We start from the raw sequence: 18,698 nt of genomic DNA, 5'->3' as shown, positions 1-18,698 counted from the left end.
AAATAATTTACATTCAGTTCTGTCAGAGCAATTCCAACTTATCAAATGAATGCAATTTAAAGTCGGAAATTGGTCTTTGGTTAAAATATTTTTTCGGTCTTTGTATTTTACCCAACATTTTAGTCGACCATACCTTTTTGGATGTAATTGAAAAAGCTCTTACCTCTTACCGATAACTTCGATTTTTCTGTTATCTATTTGACTATTATGTGATGTACAGTGTACAGTGATGAAATTTTTCCATTAATTTTATGTGCCATTAAAACTTCAGAGAAATCTAGAACGACTAATGGACCAGAATCATTTCATCGATTTTATAACTCACAGTATTACTTTTATATATTTTTATTCTTGGAGTTTTATTAATAAATTAATGTTAGATATCTAAGGTGAAACTAATTAAAAAATTAAAAGTATCAAAACAAATCATATAAAAAACTTAAAAAAAAACTACGAAAAAAATTGTAATTTATAATACAAAATTGGAAGAAATAAAAATAAAATAAAATATCTATATAAGAATTTTGAAAGTAACGGTTTTGTGCCACAAAATTGTAATTTGTAATTTTTAATTGTAAACATTAGCAATTGTATTGATTTACTTTGTTTGTATTTGGAAAAATATTATTATCAAAATAAAATGTAATTCAGTTTATTCTATGTAACATTAACAATGTAATTGATTTGTTTGAAAGTTGTTAAAAGAACAACATCTATATCTCACGGAGGGCAATTGTTAATCCGCAAATCGGTTAAGGTTAAGCTGTGCCACAAACGTGTTAAAGTGTGTTGTTAATGACAAGTATGATATTAATTATTAACCCGCTTAGGTATACTTAGTGGTGTGATTGGTAGAACAACTCTGGCGTACTTATGTAAAAAAAACTAAATTTATTATAATTTTATATTATAAGAATGAAATTAAGCTTTATTATACAACAAAATATTATAAATTATTACATTATATAATATATATATATATATATATATATCACTTATACGAGTGCTGAATGTATTTTTTTTTTGTTATTAACTTAACATAGGTATTAATTGGAGTTAAGTTAAGTTAGCGATATTTTTAAACTAAATTTTTAACTTCATCGATGAAATTATCATGTGAATTAACTTGATTGGACATGAACTCGATTAACTTAATTGAGTTAAAAAAATATCATTTACTTGCCCAGCCATGGTATCAATATACGGATTGTGACTGTACGTGATTACTATACCCGTTAATACACATTGATACAAGAACACATTTCGAACGCGAGTTTTTTTTTTTCTAAGTGAAAAAATTGTGTTCCTCCTCAAGTGAAATCAATTTGAAACGAAACGTTTTCAAGGAGCCGACCAGTTCGATGAACAAAGGTACAACCGTACAAGTGCGTTACACACGCGCACGTGTATATGGACGATGTACGCGCGTGTGTACGCGACGCGCAAACCGCGTCGTGTCGTTTTACGAACGGTGTCGCGGTGACGTTTAAACGGTACAGGCAAACGTATCGATTGGGTGAAAATTTGGGCGCGCGACACTCCGTCGACGGTTGCACATTCCATCAAATCTCTCGCGACGGACGACGGAACCCGCGGGACGCGGTTTTCGGATAATTAATGAATATTCATCGCGAGGATGATGTGTGTGTGTGTGTGTGTGTGTGTGTGGGGGGGGGACGTTTCCTCCGCCGTCTAATAGAATATAATTTAAACGCTCGCTTAACTCTCTCGCGGCGACGACGGCGATGTATTGCGATACATAACAAACGTATACACTTATTATTGTTATACATATATACCGTATAATACGTATTATGTAAGGATCAGATCGATCGTCACCCGGTTGACGTCGTCGTCGTCTAACTGTTATTAAATGTTAAACGGACGACGAGCGCGGCCCCGAAACCCGTTCGTCCGGAAACGGCAACCGTCGTCGCGGCTACGGAATCCGTCGCCAAGACTCGCGCGGCCCGTTCAAACCGCGTGTTTCCGGCTCGCGTTGCGCACCGCCGTCCAGACACCGTTCGTGCAGCGTATTCGAGAGCTCCGTTGTTGTTCCGTACACCGTAGACCTATCGAAATGTATTGTTGTACCCAGCGACGTTCTCCGCTTTCGAATACGCGCCTTTATCGTGTTACTCTCAAACCCTTACCAACGAAAGCCGCTCTAACGTCACTTGGTTAGGAGATTATACTAAATTTATTATTATTTTTTTTTTAATGCCGGCTGCTCTGTTGAATGCACGTGCGTCGTATGATCAATGGTTTTCTTGTACGGCCGAGTGTCTAGATAAACGCTTTATGTTAAATCGGCGATTGTCTGGAAAAGACTGCTCGTCGCCATGATACGCGCGTATCCTTGGATTTGCCTACAGACGAGTTACATTTTCACATGCACCATTACGCGTACTGAATTAATATTTATTCATTTTTAATTTTTTTTTTTTTTTCTTACGTTATCGGTTATGCGTTGACGTTTAGGATCCACGTTTTGCCGTTATTATTAATATACTGGTCGCCTTTTTTTTTGTTTCCCAGTTACAATTATACTCTTGGTTCTTCCCTTGTTATCTTATGTACAGTAGTGCAGTAGGTAGGAGGCAAATATGCTCCTGATTACCCGAAATATTTTGAAGCATATTTCTACGTTCTATGCATTTTGTTCTTTCTTTTCTACATTTTACAGCTTTCGTAGGTTTTTTTTTTTTTTTGTTAAAATGTTTTTCAGAGACATTATTATTATTCAAAAGGTTTTCAAAGAATATTTATTTCACTCTGAAAATGGAACCAGTAGTGGGTCTAAAACGATAACGCAATATAAAATGCATTGATATGTCTAAAAAAATAAATATTTTTTATTGCTTTTTTTATATTAGGTTCTGAATGAAGCGAGAAATGTATTGGTTATACCATGATTTTTTTTTTTTTTGTGTTTGCTTACACGATCGCGACTTAGAAACTCGCTCCAGTAATCAAATAAAGGGATAGTTTCTGATAAAAAATGTTGGATAGTTAGTATTTTCGGTATGTAATTTTTTTAATTTTTCAATAGTTTTCCAAACTATTGAAAAAATATAAAAAAAAGTACTTAAAAAAATACGGAAACATTTGCAAGATATTTCGTCTAAACTCAACTATTAACAGTTGTAGAATCTTGAATTTTTCAGTTAATGCTAATTTTAGTGTATTGCCACTCTAAAATGTTTCTGACTTTATTTTACTAATTATTAATACTTAAAATATTTATATTACTCAACTTGTTTTGTCTTATGTCCAGAAAGTAGTTTAACTTACACAACAATTCGTGAAAATGTAGTATAAAATGTATTTAATTATATAAAAAAATCGAATATTCAATCATCAAATACCATTTGTATCATCTAAAGTCATAATTTTTCTGGAAACCTTTGAATTTTAAATGTCATAAAACTTAAAAAACATTACAAAAATTTGCAGCAATTTTATAGTTAAAATTAATACAATAGCTAATATATTTTTAACTTTTATACTTCAATTCTAAAACTTGAATACATGTTTTTACAAATTATTATTAATACAATATTAATATAATAAACAATATTGTTACAATAAAATGACACTAGAAAGTTGGAAATAATTATTATAAATGTAAGATAATATAATTTAATGTCATCGAATATTTAACGAATCTTAAATAAATGACACTAATGATTAATGTTAAAATATTATATAAATTATACCATTTTTAGATAACTAGTTTCTCTTATGTTTTGATTTTTTCAATTTAAATAAAATAATCACACATCATAGTGACGATTAAAATATTGGTCATAAAAGGGACCCGGAGGTCTGATAGAGATTTTCATTTTCGCTCCACTTAGAATCTAAAATATTCAAATTTATTTATAATACATTTTTTTAGAAATAAAGACAATACTTTGGTGAATACATATTTTAATATTAAAACTTCAATAAAATTGAAAGGTCCAAAGAAATTTTTCATGATTTAAAAAAAAAAAGTAATAAAAATACTTATTAATAATTGTATTCAGATAACATGTTTGAAAAAAAAATTTAATTAATATTTTATGTAACTTTTTAACCCCATATTTTTGCTAGAAAATGTGAGTAGCCTTTGCGCGTAAATAGGTCTTTAAAACACATTCTTGAGTTTTTAATAATAACAATTTCTATACAATTCTAATATTTTAATTTTATATCAATTTGTTCACTTTTGGATTTTTGGATCAGTTAAAATCAAGATATAATTTTTACCCATTCTCACAAGCGTAAATTTTTTAGTAAAAACAATGTATTATTTGTATGGTAATAATATTTTAAAGCAATATAATTGTAATAAATTATTTTATTTTATTATCAGGTGCTAACAGATAAGTTCATTAAATTGCTATTATAGTAGTATTTTCTTGATAAAATGTGAACTTACTGTTTCCTTAGATGATATAATTTACATACGTACTAAACTCTTTTTCTTTATTTATATATGCAAATTAATGAAGAAGTATTGTCTTGTTTTTCTTTCCACTAAAATCCTTTAATTAAAAATTTTTCATTCTTCTTAATTTCAGGTAGGTATCTTATTCGCTTAAAATGCAAATGGTACAAAAATCTATTATAATAATACACAAAATGAAAACACGTTCAAATAACAAAAATTATTGAATTGTTTACCTTAATTAACTTAAAAATTAACAATTAAAGTAGTATCATTGGGTGGCTTCTTAACTTAATATATGTGTTTTCGTTTCATCAGTTTTAGTATATTATAAATATACTTATTATGTCTATTCATTTAAAAAAAAAAAAAAAATAATTTATAGTATTAAACATGTATATATAATATATATATTGATTTTTTAATAAAATATTGAGTATTTTATAACCGATACCTCACTACGGTACTAAACAATTTTTTAATGCAATGTGAACATTATTTCTAGGTATTTTTTATTAAATATTTATATTCCTTTTTTATTGTCATATTGTTAGTGGTAGAACTTAAAGGCTTCATGGTCATAACAAAAGAATACACTGGCTTTTGTATAATTTGTCATAAACACGCGTCTATTAAACGTTTTATCGTAAAATCCTATCAATAGAATACCATAAGGGATCGCCATCTGACTAAGTTCCTATTTTGTTTCTATAATTTTAGGATCTAACTAGACTTACCTTTGCTTTAGATAGTTAAAAATCATCGACCATCCGATTAATGTAAACTTCGAATTTAACTTGTCACCGATAGTAGGTCTTATAAACTAAATTATTATATTTAACCATGTATATTATATTATAGTATATCATAAAAGAATGTCTTGAATAATTCATTCTGATGTATATTTGATTTATTATTGTAATTCAAATAAGTACACTTTAAGATTATTAAAGATCAACTGATTTATTTTAAATAAAATGCATTTATAAATATTTTATTGGTTCAAAAATAATAATTTCTAATAAATACTAACAAATGAGGAAATATTATTTTAATTGCAGTTACGTTATAATACTCTACTTATATTATTCTGATTTAAAATATGTGTATAAATATATAACGTATAGTATATATAACGTACTGTCTAAATAATATATGGGACTGAGTTTATATTGATTTTGTTATTATGAAAGAACTCTATACTCTATATTTCAGAAACAGTTTTTTCAAGCCGTTCGCTTTATCTTTTTCCCCTTTTTTTCAAATGGTTTTTTTTTTTTTTCGTGAACTTTGATGCAACACCTGTAGAGTTTTTTAGTGAATGAAAATACAAGATCCTTAGTATGATAAGTAATAAACATCTCCAAAGCTCGTTTTCTTTTGTCAAACGTATAAATATGAATTATAGTGTTTACTCAAAGAAGACACCCAACGAGAATTTTTTTTATGTTATTACATAATAAATAATCATAATAAAAACTAACCATAACTCTGATGAGCAGATATTTTTCCAAATTTGGTTACAGTTGAAAATAAAGGTTCTATAATTTTTGACGAATTTTGTGGTCGAATTTAAACAACTATTTATTGAAAAAAAAATATATATATATATATAGTATTTTAATTATCTGAGTATTGTTTACAGTAGGGTTCATTGCATAATTAAATGACTATTGTCTAAACTAAATATCCCATAACCTAGATAGTATAATATTGTCTGAAGATAAATTTTTGCCACCTCACTCACTTATTTCTTAAAATCTGTTTGAAGCACCAAAATATATGGGTTGTTAAAAGTCAATGAAAGTAATAGTCTTATAATTTATGTAGGTGAACATTTAACCTAATTTAATTACATTTAACCAAATGTATTAAATAAAAAAAAAAAAATTATGTTTAAAATGCTTTATTAACACCTTAATCATGAGGGTCAAAAATAATTGCTTATATAATACTGTTTATTAGATTAAATAAATTTCAAATTTAAATTCATTGTACATTTTCTAATGGTAATTTTACTTTTATCAAAGTTATAGTTTTATTTTGAGAACATCTGGCTCATATTACAATAATATTAAAATCGGCCAAAAAACTATTAAACATTTTATGCTGAAAGAACTAGTCTCGCCATAAAACTTTTGATGGAACTGTTTTCCTTACCTGAAAGTTTGAACACAGGAAAATAAATCATCAGTGAGAAATCAATTAATTCTACAATGTTTTCAGAATTTAAAATATGAGTTGTGTATAGCGTTAAAATCTTTTCCGATAGTAATTGATATTTAAATATCTTATTATTGTTGATTACTTTAACGATAGTATTTTGGTGAGATTTTTTTAAGATTTATATAACATATACAAATTTTTTATTTCATACTTATAATCCATTATTAAAAGTCAAACTGTATATTTTCACTAAAAATTGAATTATATTCATGTGTTAATATGATTTTTCGTGTTCTTTTATTTTTAGTAAAAAATAATATTTTCTATCAGGGCTATTAGAATCTAATAAAATTTTAGAATTTGTATTGTTTCTATATAATTGCAATAATCATTTATATAGACATAAAGATACATGTCACTAAGTTAGTAAAATATACTCAACATTATAACTATTTATATTCAACTCATAAGTAATACTTAATTTACTATATCTTGTATTATCGTGTTTTGTATACATTTTCTCGGGCTTACAAGTATAAATGTTCACAAATATTTGAAATTATAACTTGCCAATTACTCATTATTCGTTAATGTATATATTTTAAGTAAAAAAAATTACATCCATATATTAAGAAATATTATTTAAATTATACATTTTTTGAAAATAATGTGATAAGGGAATCTATAATACAAAGAACTGTTTAAATAAATATGATATTATTTCTCCAGATATTAATATTAACTGTATAAAAAAACATGGATCGGTAGTAGTATGGCCAAATATTTAGTTTTATTTATTTCATAAAATATGTAGTTGTAAACACCTCTAATAATAATAATGATAAATATAGTTTACATATTTATAAATTTATATATTATTATATAATAATTTTTACAGCATATAAAAAAGAATAATGTGCAGTATATTTAGTGACGAATCATTTCATTGAACTTGAAAATATTCATAAAATGTTATTTCGTGTTTACCCCTCTTTCATTTATAAAAGACAACTTTTTTACTCAAACAAAAAAGTTCTACAGGATTTCCGTATTTGAAATAGTAATTTTTAAATTTAACAAATTTAATATTCTACCCATAAGTTTCTTGTTATATCAATGACAATTTTTGTTGTAGAGGTAAATTTCAAGAATCCCCCTCCACACAATCATACACTGATACAAACTTTTTAGTTATCATAAACAAACCGTTGGATGGGTTTTACATCTTACCAATACCAATAACATAAGAAAACGGCATGTGACAGACATGAATGACTACAACAAGGCTTGGTCTTTAGGAGTAGATAAAACAACCTGTTATAACGTTTAAACGTAAAAATAAGAATATTATATTTCTGGTCGTTATTATCGGTTGAATAATTTATTAAACTAAAATAGTTATCTCAAAGCTCGTAAATTGTTGTGCCAATACAATACACAGCTGATTCAAGAACCCCTTTAATTTGATAGGTGTGTATAGTTTTCTACTATATTTTACAAATAAAAAACTATTGAATATGAATTTAACATATATCCATATTTTTATTTGATGTGTTTATTGACATTGTGTCAGATAACTGGTGAAATATGCTGATTCATTAAGTAATATTTATGCTGATAATAATATTATTTACTCAAACTCTTACACACTCTCATGACCGCATTCGTTCCATTCGTTCATATAAAAAATTCACACAGTCATGAAATAAAGTTTCAAGAAAATAAAATATTTTAATCAATTCTTAAGTATCTAAAAACTTTATTAACAAATTACAATATAAGAATCTGTGAGGATATTTTGGCAGCATTTATTCGAAATCCAACACTAGTCAGTATGGCTATACTGTTGTGTAATATGTTTTTTAATATTACATTTTAATTAAATTAGGATTGCGGTTGGTTATATTAAAGTTAATATATTAATATCTAAATAAAAAAATTTATGGACGAAATTGGACACATGTATTTATAATTATATTCTAAGCATCCAAGCGGTTAAATCGAGTTTCTATTAGTTATTATATACATGCATTCTGATTTTCGCGTTTGAATATTCAAAACAATACCGACGAGTACTGAAAACATCCGAGTAGTTAATTAGGTATAATTTCTATTGAAATTTATTGTATTACATTTTATAACATAGATATAATAAATATAATAATGTATGTTAGTTAAATATTTGTCCTTTTTTCTATTTAATGTTCAATATTTGTATTTGTGTTGAATGAATACTTACAAATTACTTTAAAAATGTTTGTAACTTACTAGTTAGTTACTACAATCGACAATCAGGTTTGATTTTGAAAAGTTTTTTCAAAAGCATTATTTTTCAATCTCCTGACAAGCAAACAATCTTAGTTGATTCCTTGTTAGATAGTAGTAAAAACTATAAATGTAGAAAACAAAAAATACGTGTATTCATGGAAATTACAAAATTAATCAATGGTGCTGTTATTTTTTGTATAAAAACAAAAATAAATAAAAAATGTTTTTAGTAAAGAAAAAAAATAAAAACAAAATAGGCTATCCACAAAAATTACATTCTTTAATTATAATTAAATAACAAAATAATAAATGGTTAAATAAAAATGAAAAACTAATGAATAGTTAATACTCATAAATTAATAAATAAATAAATAAACAAATAGTTTGTGTATAAAAATAAATAAATAAAAGTTTCACCTTGAGTATTGTTATATTTGTAAAGTACGACCTGTTTTGAATTAAAAATTCATCATTGGATATATATAAAGTGTTTTATTAACTTTGTATATACTTGATTATATATTTTTAATTCGAAACCGATGGTACTTTACAAATATAATAATACTTCAGGCTAAGGTTTTATTTATTTATTTTTATATATTAACTGTTTGTTTATTTATTTATATATTACAATTAGAATTGAAAGCTGGTGTTAAAAATATTTACTTATTGTACAACTTTAAAATTGACACTGGAAAAGGCTATTGTTTTGTTTAAATTAATGACTAAATTTGTCTAAATTTGTAATTTAGATTAGAGTTTCAATAATATGATTTATGTTTCAGTTATAACATTTATTACCTTAGGTCAATCAAATAAATACATAGTTACATCCTTATATTTATATATATAAAAGAAGAGGCCATTTTTATGTACCCATTTTGTGACGACGTTATTTAACTTTTTTCCAAATTTTTTTTTTACAGAATTGTTCCAAATAACTTCCTTAGTGTCACTACATCATCTGATTTTCAAAATTATGATTTTAAAGGGTTGAAATCGGCAAAAATAATTTTTTAAATGTAATTTGTATATCTATATTCATATATAATAATAATAACAAGTAATATAACAATAATAGCAGTTAACCGATTACGTTTGCTATGATTTATGTAGGATTATATGGAAAACCGCGTTATTTTGACAACCACAAATAACCGCCGAGCTGACTCAATAAACTCGCTAATAATTAGTGGATTTCAAGCACTAGAAATGGATTACTTATCTATCGATAGTTATTAATAGTGAAGAAGCGGTACATTTTCTTACCGAGTTTTTAAATTCACAAACACCATCTGGTAGGCCTCCTCATAAAATATCACTGAAGTTAGGAGTTCCAATCATATTATTGAGAAATTTGAATTCTCTTAGATTATGTAATGGGACTAGGCTCCGTGTAACCTCTCTTACAAAAAATATAATTGAAACTGAAATTTTGACCGTATGTGCTAAGAGAGAAAAAATATTTTTATCAAAAGTATAATTATACCCCAACGATTTTCCAGTTAAGTTTAGAAGAGTTCAATTTCCAATAAAAGTCTGTTTTGCAATAAAAATAAATAAAACCCAAGGTCAGACTTTAGCTTACCGTGGTGTAGATTTTGAAAATAGCAGTTTTTCACGTGGCAATTGTATGTGGCATTGTCTAGAGTAGGAAGACCTGACCATTTATATGTTTATGTATCACAAAATAAAATTCAGAATGTGGTAAACCAAGAGGTTTTGACTTAAGCCATATTAGAATTGAGCAACTACGTAAAGAGTCATTTGTAAATATTATTAATATTTTTTTTGTTTTATTTATAATTCAGCTACTAATAGCACTTGATAGCATTAAGTAAAATAAAATTTTTTTCTTCTTTAAAACACAAAAATGTGTGTTGATTTAGCAATTGCATTTTGAGCAAGTAAAAACTACACATGGGTGAAGCCGGGTAATTCAGCTAGTATTATATATATATAGTTATACGGTTATTTAATTGTATTCAGTTATCCAGAAAATTAAGTTTTTCATTAAAACTTAAATCACATTTTGAAAGTACCTCCTCTGATAAACTATTTATCAAGCTACGTGTAATTACGGATTTATACTTTTATAATTATTTGGCATAATATTTTGAGGATTAAGTATTTGTCTTACTATATTCAGCGGTATACGTATAGTGAAAGTCAGGATTAACCTCATTTTACGGCAAAATGATCAATGTTTTTTTTTTTTTTTTTTTTATACAAGAGTTAAAAAAATTAAAAAATGTGATTAAAAAAAAACTATTTATTTATAATTATGATAGCAAAAAAGCCTTAATTTGAAGTCTGAAGTATAAAAATAAATTAATATCAACATTAATGGTATAGAAACCGTTTCTGTGATGATATTAATAAGTAATTTGTTTTAAAGTGTTGAGAGTGTGTTTTTGCATATATTTTTCATGTAATTTTATTTTGTTTTTAATTTTTTTTTTTTAAATTTATAATTTTTGTTTATTTTCTTGGAAATATTGACTCATATATGTCATTAATGGATTGGAAAGTTATTTTATTTTGTAGCATGTATACACAAAAGTACATGTATGTATAAATATTTATATATTATATTATTAATTGATAGCACTCGTAAATATATTTAATAATTAATATAGGTATGCATCTTTGCATTATTGCTTTAGATTTATATTTCAATAATTGTTTTTACATCATTATAAATTTTTATTATAAAAATATGATAAAATATGGTTATTTTGTGCTATATAAATAATTATTATTATTTGTGTATTGTAATTTTTTTAAATATATGTACGTTTAATTATCAAAAATATGAATGTTTGAGGATTTTAACTTAGGTTTATGGACTGTAAAATTAGTTATTAAACTGGATGAACCTAAATGTAACCAATATAACGTATATATATATATATATGTAACCTATACCAAACTTATAACCTACACTATATGTATTTTATCATTTCACCATATATTCAATAAATTTGCCCTGTAATAAAATTGAATTTAAATAATATTATTTTAATATATGCAAGGGTACTCTGTTCATAGCATTCTGTATAAAAATATTAAAGGGGTAAGATAAAAAAAAAAAGTATTCCTTTTCCTTATTTTTAAGTACTATGTGTACTAAATATTGTAACGTATAAACACAACAGTTTAAAATAAGACGGTTGACTTTAAAACAATTATATGAAATATATTATTATGAAATTCATGAAACAACATAACAATAAATTATTTTATTGTTTTATATCAGTATACAAAACATTTATATGTAATTACTATAACGATTACTTATAGGTAAATACTTCTTCGCGTCTTAAACAGTTTGATCGGTTTGTTGCAATTTTCAATGTTTCCTCTTGCGATTTTTTTCAATTTACTTTATATTATATTGTAAATATAAATAATGCTATAATGTTCCTATTTTAAAAACTTTAAAATTTCAGTACTACTATTTTAATATTATAAGACGTATTACAACAGACGTCATAAAATAGACGTATACCACATATATTTTCTAATGTATCCACTTTATACTTGAGCACGGTTTTTTTTTTGCGAAAACTCATAGATTCTACCGAATACATTAGATAATGGAATAAAAATAAATCAGTATTAAACTAGAGTTAAGTAGTTCAATTTTTTAATCGTAATATTATAATGTTATGATTTACAGTTAACAGCGACCATTTTTTAAGTATGACACTGATGATATTTATTCTTACTTTTGTTCCAGTTCCAGACCATATAAGGCCACGTGTATGCAGTCTTCCAGAAAAACCATACAATCCAAGGTCTGGTGATGAGTTGTATCGACTTCGAACATTCAGTATAACCAATAAAGGTGGAGTGGTGAATTGTGGTGATAGCATCATTAACAGAAGATCCAGAAGTAATACTAGCGTCAATTCAACAACTAGCAAGTGAATATTTTTCTACATATATTTATATAATATACTATATAAGTGTTTATTTTCATTATAATTGCATTGCCTTATGTGATAACATTTTAAAATATTAAGTTGTTAAAATAATGAAATTGAAACGTAGTATTAAATACTAAAACTAAATGTGGTACATTTAAATTTTAATGTTCTATATTCATTTTAAGTAAAAAATATATTATACATAAACTATATAGTCAATAAGACAAATTTCTTTTGAATTAATCAAAATTTGATATATTTAAACCCTCATTATGTAATAAAGTTTAGTATAAGCTAAAATATAATTAAATATTCAATTTTATTACTACTGAACTATCTAATATATTTTCAATAGCATAAATTATTAGACTTATTTTATTTAATTTCAAATATTTTTCATCTTTGAGAGATCTGCTTGATTTATTCTTTTAACACTTATAAAGGTAGAAAACAGGGCTGACATTTTAATAAACTTAATTTTTTAATGTATTAAATTATTTCCTAGGATAACACTATCATATAATACTATTAACAAAAAAATATCTTATGTAAAGTGACTAATCGTTAACAGTAAACTCTTTTAAAAATATTTTTTAAATTTATGGTAAAACTAATCTTTTCCGCATTTTATACAAAGTTTATAGCGAAATAGTTTTTTAAAAACTACTGAAATTTAAAATCGTAAATATAAATTTTTACATATTTATAAATAAATCAAATGAAAAAGCATTTTGGTGTTAAAACGTTTCTCGACAGTTTTCGCCAAATTAAATCAAATTGATATAGATCAAAAAATTATAAAACTAATAACAAATTTTGACAGAACTAAATTTTGTCTATAATGTACAAATGTTTTGAAATAATTAAAACTTGATTATTACTAAAGTATTATAAGACTGTAAATATACATATTATAAGAGAAATATATATTTTTAAAAGGCAAATAAGAATTAAAATAAATATATATGATTATGTTATATATTAATCTAAATTATCTAAGTGTGATATAAGTAAATAGAAGTGAAGTGGATACGGAGGAATGTAAAAAATGTATATGTTATTGATAATAATTATTCTAATTAATGCTTGATAGTAGTTTTGAAATCCTTAAGGAATTAATAAATATGCTTTTTAACTGATATTATACTTATGACCATATGTTAATAATAATACTAACGAAGGTTTTATTTTACTTGAATTTCGGAGTAACGTTAATCATGGGGATGAGTTATGTAGAGAACAACATTTCGAAGTGTCCATTTTATGTTTTTCGACTGTCCAGACTCAAGATGAGTTTTTTGTATGAAGGATATCAATTGTAGAAAATGGTTTTAAGAAAAAATAAAATTAGAGGGACCCGATGGTGATTAAGTTCATTATAACTATTGTTACTAATATCATTGGGAATTATAACAGAAAAAATAAATAATTTTATTAATTAATGTATCTTCTTCGTTATAATATTTTAAATTAAAACAAATTTATTAATTTTATAGACAAAACTAATTCTGTATACGACTGCATATGCGATATAACAGTGGTTACTGTGATACACAACATGTCGTGCACACAAAAATCTGTTTATTTTAGTATAATGTTGGTGATTTTGTTCATAGACCGCTTTTTATAAAACGTATATAACACTTGTAAGTTTATTACAATTAAACAGTAAATAGCAATAAAGTAGAGAGTATTTTCAAACAAATTCGTAAAAAATTTGGAAAATGTCTTTGTGTACTGCAAACTTTGAATGAAAAGATACTAGCATTGATTTTATATTATAGACAGATAACCCATGTTCTCAACCAAGGAGTAATTACCTCCTAAAGGATAAAATATGATTTTTTGAGGGGTATAGACTGGACTATTTTTTTTTTATGTACATATTAGGTATTTATTTTATTATACATTTTATTATGTAACCTCTTATTACAATTATTATTATTTTTTTTTTATCTTCAAATTATATTTATCAGTGTACTCTCGATTATCTTCTGCGAAATTAACCATTTTTACATAAGTACAAACATAAAAAAATAAAATGTTTCTTTATACAATATATGTATAAACCTATATATAGAGATATATCCATCATTGCAGTTTCACATATCGGTCTAATTGGATTACGATAACTGATAACCTGATAATGCGGGTTTTATGTTAGTCCTGGCACACGTGCTTTTTTAGTGGATAGGAGTATTTACCAATATCTAACCCGGTTTGCGGGTGATTGTCTCGAAAGGGTTAGTAACCGTTGATATAGGGGTTTTCGGACACTAAAATAATGTTTATACAGACTGACGATAGGTAACGTTGCATAAATGATCAAATAATTGTTCCTAACTCATTGTGGGTGTCATCCGACCTCGCCGCGATTACAATATACTTATCAATGATTATAGCAACCGACGACCGCGTTATTGGCGTGGCGTTTCAATCAAAATAAATATCCGAATAAAACAACCAACCAATTCACTTGTTCAACACGATATTATGTAATCGTTTTAAACATGGACTATGTAAATTCCTATTTTATTATTATTTGGAAACCTCTTCAATTTATAAAAATGATTGATGTATTCGCATACATGATATTGTATATTATTATAATATAATACAATAAATAAACAAAAAAAAAACATAATATGATATATTAATATAATATTTCTTTAATTTTTTTAAAAATGTATTTAAAAGCAATCAGGAATAAATAATTTATTAACAACTAATATTATTAACATGTATATTATAAAACCAATTATACTAATAAACTCATTTATTTAACCCTATTTTTTTTTTATTTTTAATATAATTTAAAATATAAACATGAGCCGTCTTTAAAACACTAATAAATAGTATTATTTTTTTTTTTTATTGTAGTAGATTGATAAATTTCTCAATTTTAACTCTTTATTTAACAAATATTAGATGTACATTTGAAAATAACATAATATAACAGTATTGAAAATATAAATAATACGTATAGTGTAAATATACGGTGGATACTTCATTATTTTAAATTAAATAAAAATGATATACGAAAACAATCGAACGTTTTTAAAGAAGTTATTATTTTGAATACTGCCATTCACTCGTATGCGAAATTCGAATAGAATAAAATAATTTCTAAAATGAACGTTAATTATAGTAAGGTATGATACCACATTAACTTTTGAACCAGTCGGAATTTTTTGGTGTAACTTATTTATATGTATTATTTTATAAAATATATTAATACTTTACCTATACAATGCAAAGCGATTTAATACAGTAAATATTATTATTCACTAATATAGTTAATGTGTGAGGTTTTTTTAAATATTTTTCAGATTATTATATTCATATTTAACACTTTAAAACATATACAGACCAATCATCACTAAAACACTAATACTGAGTATTATGATAGATTGTAATAGTGAAAAATTAAAATAATTAAATATACGTTTGTATTTTGTAAAAATATTTCATTACAACAGTGTGGCTATGTTTAACAATAGTTTAAAATTTTAATAACAAGAATAAAAACTGTAATTCTACATAATGGTTTCTGTAAACCTGGTTTATTATGCCGTATTTAACACTGGGTTTTAATTAAATATATTCGCTTATATGCAAATATTTTTAACGTCCATTACGACAACTCAGACTGTTCAGCTATCAATCAAACCTAGTATATATGGAAGTCGTAGAGCTGGCAGTGAATTGATGCAAGCGCTTAAGAATCGGGTTAACGGAAAAATGTCTGATGTTTATCGCCCAGAGGGAAAATACAGATAAAAAAAAAGAATACAAGAAAAAGGAGATTTAGAGAAGACTTAATGTTACACGTTTCCATTTCATCTAATAAAACAAATTGCATTGTGCAATCTATTTGAAAGAATTTTAGCAATATAATGTCTACAACATTAACACGAATATTAATAGAGTAATGCTGCACCAACGATGTTAGTTATAGAGAAATGTTATGAACATTAATTGAAGTTGTTCTGGCATAATTTTTCATTAATTAGAAAACATATAATACCGTTTTATTTGTCAATTATGTTGGAATAAGACTTCGTTATTTGAAACAATATAGGTAATATAATTATTGGAATTCTATTTAAAATTTAAAATTTAATGACATTTATTTAAATATACATTATGAATCCATCAAAACTTTATTCGATATCACCATGTAAAAAGGGATTTTAATTTATCTCTTGCTATAGCCTAATTATATTTTAAATTTGGTATAGAAAATATAGGTTCAATTTCTACACAAAACCATTTGTTTTCAATTTGGAGTAAATTGTAAGTATTTTTAAAAAAACTAGCTATTAATGAAATTAATGTAGGTTAGAGTTTTTGTTTACCAAATGTTAAACTTTCTAAATAATGGTATAAAATAAAAATATAATATAAGTAAAGATAAGAATAGGTATAAGAATATTCCATAAGATTGTAAGGGTTTCAATGTTAAAGTTGAATGATGTATATAAATATAGGGATGTGGCAATTTTTTTTTTTTCTTGAGAACAAAATCAATGAAACTCAAATGTAATAATTCTCAGCAATATATTAATATTAAATGTTTTTAATTATGATAGATTCATAAAAAAAAAAAAAAAAAAAAAAAAAAAAAAAACAAGAAACAAGAAATATATTGTATTTTTATGGTATATATTTTATTTAACTATATTTTAGAAAGTGTACGATTACCGTTATGTTGTGATTTTTACTCAACCTAACAATGGGTGAACTTTGAAAATTTAACTTCATCTTAAATGCTTATTATTCATATTGCTTTTATAATAAAATAATCAAAAATATTTTTTCGTATACTTTAGTAGTTTTTAGAGTTGAAAAAATATTCAATTATGATTCAATAGATTGAAAATAAACATAGATTTTGATAAGCTAAAATAACATTTTAAAATTATTAATATTAAATTTATTAAAATAATTTAGGATATTTTTTATGAAATTATTATAAATTACATAATTCATTTTAAGGTGAACAGAATGTTAAGTTTATCAATAATATCTCATATTCCAACTATATTTCAATAGCATCAATAATATAATTTGTTTTCACTAAAGTATATAGAGTTATATAAAAAAAAAAATGTCGATTTATTTATTTTAATATAAATTACAGTTAAAGCCATTAAGTTTTCTGACTTTAAATAATTATATAAGGTTATTTTCTATTAATCATATTCATTTTTATGTGTTCAACACATTTTGAAAATCATTATTCATTCTTTTATTTTAATTAGCATTAAAACTTGATAAACGTCCTATCAACAATTTTTTTGAAAAGTGTTTTTAAATAATAAGATAATTTATCATTGTACTCAAATATATTATATAGTATGAATACGAAACTGGATAATATGGAAGTGAATAAAACGAGATAATTATATGCAACCTCCAGTTTCTAGTATATACATTGCCACATATAAATATATATTATAATTAAAAAATGTCAAATCTATTTTGGTTTGTCTAACCAGACACTAATTTAATTATTTCTTCAATATAAGCTTAAATATAAATAAATAGCATAAGTAGGTACTTATGATAACTAATTTACCATTATTACTCGATGATAATCACTCAAATGAAATAGACATTCACAAAATTTTAAACAAATTTATTAAACCAAAATTTTTACTTCAAATTTAAATATTCTGTGTAGAGTAGTAAGTTTATAATAACCATTTATTTAAGGTTTTATTTTAAGTAGAAATAAATTTAATAAATGAAACACTTGAATCACACAAAATTATAATTTCATATTATGACTACTAACATATACGTTATAAAATTAATCTTTTTTTACATAAATCACTATAATTCTTTACATATAAATATAAATTTATTAATATGCAGTTATATAAAGAAGAGAA

General features: G+C 24.8%; 1 protein-coding gene across 1 annotated transcript in view; it reads left to right on the top strand.

Annotated features, from left to right (window-relative positions):
* LOC112693808 overlaps window positions 1-18,698 on the top strand; it is a gene marked incomplete at its 5' end in the record, with an annotated part of 84,484 nt that overhangs the window by 17,941 nt on the left and 47,845 nt on the right. The window contains one exon of the mRNA XM_025569030.1: window positions 12,612-12,798. Within this exon, the coding sequence (XP_025424815.1) occupies window positions 12,612-12,798 (187 nt within the window). The remainder of the gene's footprint in view (window positions 1-12,611; window positions 12,799-18,698) is intronic.

This window comes from Sipha flava, unplaced genomic scaffold, assembly GCF_003268045.1.
Source record: "Sipha flava isolate LNK unplaced genomic scaffold, YSA_version1 118_pilon_pilon, whole genome shotgun sequence".
In the NCBI taxonomy this organism is placed as follows: Eukaryota; Metazoa; Arthropoda; class Insecta; order Hemiptera; family Aphididae; genus Sipha; species Sipha flava.
This window is presented reverse-complemented; position numbering and strand designations above follow the sequence as displayed.